The following is a 9,486-nucleotide window of genomic DNA, read 5'->3' on the forward strand; positions in this document are numbered from 1 at the left end:
TGCGGTGCATGACTGCAACCTCGACACTTTGTTGATTACAGGCGTGATTATTGTCCAGCAAGACTTAACAAAAATCATAAATCAAAATAGCATCCTAATAAAGGAATTAAAAATATTATTAATGATATTATTAACATTTTTTTGGTAAGCTTGGGAGGACTACATCTTCATCACGTCCAATATATCATCCTAATCAGGACAGGGAATTAAACTATTAACTTCACATCAAAGAATGCGTTAACATAGCACCCAATCACCATCTGTCTAAAACTCATGAACAATAATAATATTAACATTAATATCAATAACATTATTAATATTATTAATAATATAACTAAATATTAAAAATAATTTTGTAATATTAAAGTAAAAATTAATAATACAAGAATAATATAATATCAAATTTATTTTAATATTAACAATTATTTTAAACCTAAAATAAATAATGCATCAAATAAAATCTTAATATTTCACCATTTAGTAGTTAAAACCTAAACCTTGATGCAAGAAAACCTTCATGGTTATTTTCACTTCTTCTATTAACATTATTAGTATTATTAATAATATAACTAAATATTAAAAATAATTTTGTAATATTAAAGAATAATATAATATCAAATTTATTTAAATATTAACAATTATTTTAAACCTAAAATAAATAATACATCAAATAAAATCTTAATATTTCACCATTTAAGCGTTAAAACCTAAACCTTGATGCAAGAAAACCCTCAAGGTTATTTTCACTTCTTCAACAACAAACCGCATACGGAAGCTATCAAATAACCACATTTAACCACTTAAAACCTTAATGCAAAGAAAACCCTAATGGTAGCGTTTCTCCGCATTTCTTCAACAACGAGACCTCATAAGGCGGCCAACAAAGAACCACATTTAATTATTTTTATTGTGTTTATCCATGCCCATGCCTAACCACTAACCCTAGTAGAGGAAGATGTGAATCGAATACGTTTGATAAAGAAAAGTTGGAATAAAAAAGGTTGAATACAACTATGGAAAAACGAGTCAAAGAGACAAAAGAAGGAAGCAAATTGTTGAAATAAAGTAAAAATAAAGCTTAGAACGTGCGAGTTACTCAAGTACTTGTATTGGGACATTTCAAGCATGGTAGCACAGACCACTTCTTGTAATGTAATTAGCTTTAAAAAACTCAAGCATGGTAGCACAGACCACTGCTTGTAATGTAATTAGCTATAAAAAAACAAGGGAAGTTGCGAGGTAGAAAGTCCCTGCATTAAGTTTATCCTGAGAATGCAATTTTAATTTTGTTGTAAAATTGCAGAAAAACAGTTTCTGGATAAGTTGTTGTTTCCTTCCGGCTACTATTTATGTTCCTATTTTTGTAGCTGTTGCAGTAATTGTTAGAAAAAGAGAGGGATACTATCAACACTGCCAACCGTGATATTTGGGCCCAACGTGATCTGCTTCAGAATGAAATATGGACTGTACCAACTAGGCATTGCCTGACCTTACCTTCCCGAATGACTTACTTTCGCCCCCATATATCAGTAGTATTTCTGGATTGTGGGCCATTGCCAACGAGCGTGTTTTCCCTTCTCGACCTACGTCCTGGCAGGTTGCTGGAACGGAGGACATTTCGCTTTCCAACATGCCCTTATTTCTTGGTGTAGAGGTGACCCTATTATTTTTTTCTTAGTAGACATTTAGCGTCTTTTGCGAGATGAATTCTATTTTTCCAATATTTCCCACAAGCTCCCATCAAATATTCTTCTTATCGTTTCTTTCTCAACAAACCCTTCCTTGTTCTTTCAGGTTCAACCATGTCAGCATTAGAAGAATTGGGTAAGACAAAAGTATGAAATTATTTTAATGTTTGCAATGGAATAAAATAGGTTGGTGATTGGATGCTGAATTTATTTTTATATTAAAGTTTAAGAATATTTTAGAATTTAAGAGATAATAGCGAAATCAAACAATTGACTTCGCCGAAGTAACAAAAATGAATTTGCAATAAATTAAGGAAGTTAAAATAATATAAGAACCGTTAAAACAGACTAAAGTCAGATCTTCATTTGTCCTTTGAAACGCTCAGCTAAAAACGCTGGAAGGCCAGTCTTGCTCGTTCAGGTAATGAAAAGTGATCTGTGACACTAGTAAATGGAGTGGTTAGCCGCTGCTTGTGAAGTATGGAAGGAGACCACAAAATAATATGGATAAAATTTGAAATGAAATAGAACCCTTTTCGCCTTTCGAAGCATCCTTACCTCTATATGCTTTGATAATATTCCAGATGCAACATAAATAGAAGCGAGTTTAAAAATGAAAATCTTGTAAGTTTAGAGTCGCATATCTAATATCTTACGACAAATATTTAAATTTCCATAATACGCTGCAAGAAAAAACCCAAGGCATTTAGTTGGTTATTAGCGGTGCTCATTCATTTCTTCTTCCACATCAAGCAAACATTTCTGTATACACTGCAGAATAAGAGGATGGGACATGTGTCATACATGCAGGTGGGTCACACAAATGGCACTATGCATGTTGATCAACAAGTGGAATGGTAAATTAATGATCATGGTGACAAGTAAGGTTTCACCAACACACTGCACTTCGCATATTCACCACCACAGGGAGCCGTTTCTATCCTGCAGCCATGGCAAATGACCAAATGAAAGTAAAGGTGTCCAGGGTTTCCACAGTTGCACCTGCCATCAATGCTGCCAAGCATTGCATGTTCCTGTCTGACCTCGATATATTTTTAGAGCCGATAGTTACCTACCAGTACTTTTTTCCATAAAACACCATACGTTACAGTCGAGAAGGATTTTCCTGCACTCGTCGTTAGTTCTGGTGGATTTCTATCCATTTGCAGGTCCGTTGGATATGAAGGGTGGAGGTATGGTTTTCCCCAGACTATGAATACTAATTAAACACACGATATTTCAATGGGTCGTCGCAATTTTCCAGAACCAGATGTGCTTGTTTCTCATGTCTCCACCTGATCCTCCCTGCGTTCCCGCCGTCCACCTGTTCGCAGTCACATCCGACGGTCCTCACGCCAGACAAACGCTTTACCTCAGCCTGCCCAGTGCGCCCCCCCCACTACCTCTAGCCATTTTCAATGTTTCCCAGTGGGAGCAAACCAACCCCTCCTGCCGACGGTCGAGATTTTGGTCTAGCCAGACTAACCATCGATTTTGCCTATACGCGGATAACTCAGGGATTTTCCTTGTTAAAAGGCCTTCCGGCCACACCACCAAGGGTTTTTCGCAGGTAGGGTTTCTTCAATCCCGAAATTGCACTTCTTCCGCAGCGTCGCATTCCAAACCACAACAAGCCAGGGTTTCCGCCCCAGCTCTTCCTCGGCGCTGTCACTGCACTAGCATGGGCAGCCGAGTTATGGTATCCCCATGTTAAAAGTCCTCGCGGCCACACCGCCGAGGGTTTATCGCATGCACAGGTTGTTTGATCTCCAATCCACTTTCTCTCGCAGTATTAATCTTTAAAGCATAGCAAGTGACATTTTTCGGACTAGGTCTTTCCTAGTGCAGCACCTACACCAGCATTGTTCAGGTGGGTACTAAACATGTATACCTTCAAGCCCAGCCTGAGTGACATCTGGCTGTATACATATTTTTACCACGAACCTGTTTTCCCATACATTTTTTTCCTACTGCTAATGGAGTTTTTGCCTTTGTGTTCTGCAAAGGAGTTGTGACACGGCTGACACGAAGATGGATGGGTATCCACCGCAGCGTTGCTTGGCATCGATTTCTAGGTTTTCCTCCATTGCTAACAGCTAGCAAGAAGAGCGTGTTGTTTCTCGAAGTTGTGAAAAATTGCATATAAAAAATATTCTATTATTTTTTTCCTTGAAATTTAGAGACTCTCGAAAAAAAATTCAAAGAATCTCAGTCCCTAAATTTCTTTATTTCTAGAGAAAAAGGAAGATGCATTTATTTTTTCTTTTCCGAATTTATCAAATATGGACATAAAAAAAGTTCCCATTAATTTTTGTTTGCAGTCTTAATCTTTAAAGCATAGCAAGCGACAGTTTTCGGACCAGGTCTTTCCTAGTGCAGCACCTACACTAGCACAGCTCAGGCGGGTGCTAAACATGTATACCTTCAGGCCCAGCCTGACCAACATCTGGCTGTATACATATTTTTACCACGAACCTATTTTCCCATACATTTTTTTTCCTACTGCTAACGGAGTCTTTGCCTTTGTCTTCTGCAGAGGAGTTGTGACACGGCTGAAACGAAGATGGATGGGTATCCACCGCAGGGCTCCTTGGCATCGATTTCCAGGTTTTCCTCCATTGCCAACGACCACCAAGAAGAGCTAAAAAGGAAGATGCATTTATTTTTTCTTTTCCGAATTTATCAAATATGGACATAAAAAAATTTCCCATTAATTTTTGTTTTTAGTCGAGAAATTCTTTGCAATTTTTCTATTTCTTAATCAAACAAATTGGCACCATAACCATTTTTTCTTTGACATGCATTTAAATTTTTTTCATAAACATTTGCGATGCATTTAAATTGTTTTCATAAATTTGTTAAGTAGGCAAGCCTTTACAATCTGTGACAACTTGTGAGGCTCAGCTAAATTCAATTTCAGTGCTGGCCACTAAGATTTCGACGAAGAAGATTTCAAGTAAACAACACAGAATTTTCACTCAGCAATTGGATAGTCATTCGTTATAGCCTCAATCACGCCCTGGTGATTCATGTTCTTGTTTGGCTGCAACGATTACAGCTCCTGGTACAGTTTTCCACAGATTGCGATTTTTCTCTTTTTGGCAATAAAAATTATTAGTTTTTTAAATGCGTTTTGCACTTGCATGATGTTGCACATTAAAAACATTTTACTGTAGATATATTTAAGAGTGTTCTTCTAAGTGTGTGTTGTTTACCTGTTTAACTTTCGATATGCATTATGCTTTCATAATGCAGTAGACGCGCTGGTGGCCTCAATTGCTCCAACAGCCCACAGGATTACAGCCAAACATCGGAGCACTTCATCAGAGTATTAGCAAGGGACTGGACTCCATTATTATGTAGAAGGCTTCATCAGACTATTAGCGTAGAAGACTCAGGGACTCCAAAGACTCAAAGACTTTGGCTTATGGAAAACTCTCTTATGAAATCTGGCGAAAGGGACAATTGTTCTAGTTTATGGAATGGCACCTAGATTGAAGCAGTGGTACGTGGCGGACATGCCAAGTCTCTGACTTTTCCGACCTTGCCGTGAAGCTTATGAGCTTTGAATTAATTCAATTCAGTTGCTATAGTAGACTTCATTTAATTCAGTATAACACTTAATGTTTGAAACTAATGCTACGCATTAGTTTACTCTGCTACTCAAAAATTCCAAATGCCAACGGAAAAAAGAACATAACCTATGTTTTAGCCCCTCCCGCCTCGGGAAGAGGCTAAATAAGACCATCAAATTAATTTTTCAATAAAAGTTTGGTTATTCATAATAGTCACTGGTCATTTGTAATGGTAAGCAGGTGAAATTAATGTTAAATACCATCTTTTCGATTCCTATAGTCCCTGGCATAACCTATGTTTTAGCCCCTCCGACCTCTTGAAGAGGCTAAATAAGACCATCAAATTAATTTTTCAATAAAAGTTTGGTTATTCATAATAGTCACTGATCATTTGTAATGGTAAGCAAGTGAAATTAATGTTAAATACCATATTTTCGATTCCTATAGTCCCTGGCCATTGCCAGATGATAGGGACTAATAACCCTTATATATGATTCAAAAGAAATGTTACTAAATCTTAGAATTTTAATATTAATATTAAAAGATATCTCATTTAATTTTTTATAATATATTTAAATTACATATATTATTTAAAATATAATTAATTTAGAAATTTCTCAACATGAAAATATATATATATATATATATATATATATATATATATATATATATATTAAATTATAATTATTTATTTTTTCAAATATAAATTTATCAAAATATTAAAAATTATATGTTTATAAATTGTACTTACTTGTATTGAAATCTAAATCTCTATGAATTGTGTTTCTTTAATAAGTTTTTTTTCTGCGAGATTTAAGTGTGAATTAATTTTTGATAAGACAAAATGAAAAATTTTAATTTAAGAAAAAAGAAGCTGCAATAGTGAAATTCAACAACCCTTTTAAATCTAGAAGTAGGCTTCAACATTAATTATTACATATCAAGAATATTGTCAATCAATTCAACAACCCATGTTAAATCCATAATCAAGCTTCAACATTAGTTATTTCTTATGAAGAATATAGTCAATCAAGTAACCACATATGATTATCAACTAAGTTAATAGTTATGGAATATGATTACAAAGGCAAGGGGTCCAATTATTCATTTATTGCTAGCTACATTGTACTCATCTTGATATTTGTATTCTTGAGCTCTAGTGATGGCAAAAAACAAGCTTCTTGGATGAGTGGTGAAGGTTTATTTTTTTTTATTAAGTGATAAGTGGTTAGTGAGTTTATTGAGTTTATTGGAGTACTGATTATACTTATTGTCTTATCCAAATAAGTTGATGTAACTCCTGGCTTCTAGTCATGTCCAGGTTGATGTAATTCCCTATTTCCAATTGTGGGTGATTTGCAAGCCAATTATATTTCACAACTTATTTTATGTGAAACCTCAAAAATCAAATTATTCTAAAAGTTGAGGCTCTTAGGCTAACACATTATTTAAAATGAAACAAATATGTGATGGATTAGAATGGAGAGACAATTTCTAAAAAAATCATCCTTTCCTAAGTTAAAAAAATTGCACAATTTAAAAAAAAATAAAAAAATTAAGAATGACACAAAACCTTACCAAGAATAGTATAATTGTTAAAAAAACTTAATGAAGAATGACACAAAACCTTACCAATAGCACAATGTGAAATCATTCCATAGTTGTTACAAAATCCCAAAATTTACCAGAATCATTTCATTGTTGTCACCATAATCATTCCATTGGTATCACTGGATCTTACTGAAAGTTCCACCACTTAGCAGAAGTTCCACCACTCTCAGTCCCAAGCAGAAGCTCTTCTCAAACCCTCGCCATAAATGCTAAAGCTACCTGGGCTAAAAATCCTAATATTCTCTACCCCAATCCCAAATCTTACTCCAAAAAGCTAAACATCTAAAGGAAGAATTGAAGTTGAAATAGATTAGTGAATTAAGGGCTTTGATGATGGGGCATAAATGGGGTATCAGATTTTTTGGATTTTTTTATTCCAAGAGTGGAGGAGAATGAGAGGGCATTTCAGTAGTCCACATTCCTAACGGCTAAGCCACTTGTCATGGGAAAGTGGGGAATGTGAATGGGGCAATGTGAATAAACATCTAGGCATTTGATAAATAGCTAAACATTTTGCAATTGCAAAATAAAATTTGGAAGATATGTACTTTTTATGAAGATATGTACTTTTTATAAAGTATTTTTTCGAATGTAGAGGAATGTAATTTTCATCAATATACAAGTATAGTCAATTATAAAAGACACAATCGATTTTTAATTATAAATGCATTTAGATAAAAAAAAAAACCATTTTTCCCAATTCGAAAAATATTAAGAAGTATCTTTCATTCCCAATGGTATAATTAGGTTGACTAGTATGTTAAATCAGTTTTTGGAGGTATGGAATTGATTGATTTCGGAATTTTGTTGTTATAGAATTGGAATAGAGGTGTTGGTGGACTAAGAATCACCATACAAATAGTAATAACAATAACAGCATCACAATACTATTAAGTATTTACGTTAAAATGCTTATTAGGATCATAAAGAGATACAATGAACGAATGAAGATGAAGCCAGTGTGAACCTGACGTATGACTTTTTTCAGCGAAAGAATGAAAACTGTTTTAAAGCATAGGTACGGGGCGCAGGTGGCTAGAAATGTTGATCTTTTACTTCCTTTTTGGCTACCTTCTTTTTGTGATGCTCGTGGAAGGCATAGCCCCCAGCTCCCACTGCAGCTGTTGCTGCAATCTCCTCCTCAATCTTGTGCCTGTGCGCGTTCTCTGGATCCTTCTTTGCTTTATGTTTCTCGTACTGCATACCCAATGAGAGAATTAGTAATCCTATAATTGTATAGGTCAACTCTATAAAGCTGATTTAGTTTATCAACTTACTAAAAATTACAGAATAAGATATATATATATAGATAGATATAGATAGATAGTACCAGCGCAAACGTTCCAGCAGCGACTGCTCCCAGTTCACCTAAATGCTCCATTCGCTTATCGTGCTTCTCCTCCTTCATCGCTTTCTCGTACGGCATCGCCTCCGAGTCGGCGTTCTGGATCTTGTGATGGTGGAAGTGATGGTGTTTATTCTCAGACATCCTTTCCGAAATTAGATCCCGATGTAATGTAAGGAAATATAGACAATGACTTTTACCCGCTTAAAATACTCAAATTGCTGAGCAGATTAGATTACGTGAATGAATGGTAGGGAATTACTTCGGTATATATATAGCCAGAGTTGAATATTAAACACGCTATACCGTGTGGAAACAGCGTTCACGCGTGCGCGGTTTCCAAATGGCCGGTGCGCCTTGCATGGTCTCTCCTTATCCAATAGAGAAGACTGACGAGGAAGCTGTGTTTGATCGGAGGTGCGCTAATTTGACATCGCTAACCGAATGGACAACGCGTTCGTGCAGTTTCCAGAGTGGCTGCGGCGACCACATAGCCTGTGCTTATCAGAAAGTGAAAGATGATGACGAGGAAGGTACGTTTAATTAGATGGAGTAATGTGACATTGTGAAGTAACAGGTCTCCGCGGGGTGTCACATTAATTTTATTAACGTCATGCATAACCGCGAGTTAACTGAATCAGAATCAGAATAACTGGTCCATGGTACACAGAATAAAGCTTTTTAGGTAAACATGGTTTAACATAGATCGAGAAAGTGCAACATAGTGATTAAACCCATGGGAAAGTAAACCAATGTTGTTTAGCAGCGTAATCATGCTCTAGAAATGGGCATGGACAAATAAAGTATGCACATTCCAATATACAAGTAGTTTCCTTGAAAAGGTGTTTAATAAATTTATGTTAGACGTTTTAATTAAAAAAAAAAATTCATATTTGAAATAGTAAAAGATAACATATAAATTATGGTAATAAAGTTAAATTTATATATAATTTTTTAGTACGATAGTTAGTTAAATTTATATATAATTTTTTTAAGTGGGATATTTAATCTTTATGGGTTTTTAAAGAGTTTTTTCCTAAAAGGGATAGACAAGTTTAATTTTATATAATTTTTTAGTAAGATATTTAATCTCTAATAATAATATGAGTTTTTTTTTAAGAGTTTTTCATTAGAGGGATAAGTTTTGGGGATGGGGGATTTTCACTATGGTAAAAGAAGGAAAATTTGGGAATTGAACTTGAGTCATTAGTAGAGTCTTGAGTTATCTCATAGGATTTTTAAAAGGGATATTCATATTTTAAGTGAA

General features: G+C 34.9%; 1 protein-coding gene across 1 annotated transcript; it reads right to left on the reverse strand.

The window, feature by feature from the left end:
- Window positions 1-2,907: 2,907 nt before the first annotated feature.
- On the reverse strand, window positions 2,908-8,363 carry LOC149201491 (abscisic stress-ripening protein 3-like). Its single transcript, XM_089401289.1, has 3 exons — window positions 8,205-8,363; window positions 7,924-8,071; window positions 2,908-3,014 (listed from the first exon to the last, which is right to left on the reverse strand). Exons 1-3 carry the CDS (start codon window positions 8,361-8,363, stop codon window positions 2,908-2,910), a joined length of 414 nt encoding a protein of 137 aa, XP_089257415.1.
- Between the last annotated feature and the right edge of the window lie 1,123 nt (window positions 8,364-9,486).

This window comes from Pinus tabuliformis, chromosome 2_1 (genome assembly GCF_031772625.1).
Source record: "Pinus tabuliformis cultivar Carrire ecotype Pingquan chromosome 2_1, CPIR1, whole genome shotgun sequence".
In the NCBI taxonomy this organism is placed as follows: domain Eukaryota; kingdom Viridiplantae; phylum Streptophyta; class Pinopsida; order Pinales; family Pinaceae; genus Pinus; species Pinus tabuliformis.

Coding starts and splice junctions, on each gene's coding strand:
- LOC149201491 (XM_089401289.1), bottom strand. CDS start 8,363: ATGTCTGAGAATAAACACCATCACTTCCACCATCACAAGATCCAGAAC. Junction 8,072..8,204: donor CTGCTGGAACGTTTGCGCTG/GTACTATCTATC, acceptor TTGGGTATGCAG/TACGAGAAACATAAAGCAAA. Junction 3,015..7,923: donor AGCCAAAAAGGAAGTAAAAG/ATCAACATTTCT, acceptor GTGACTGCGAAC/AGGTGGACGGCGGGAACGCA.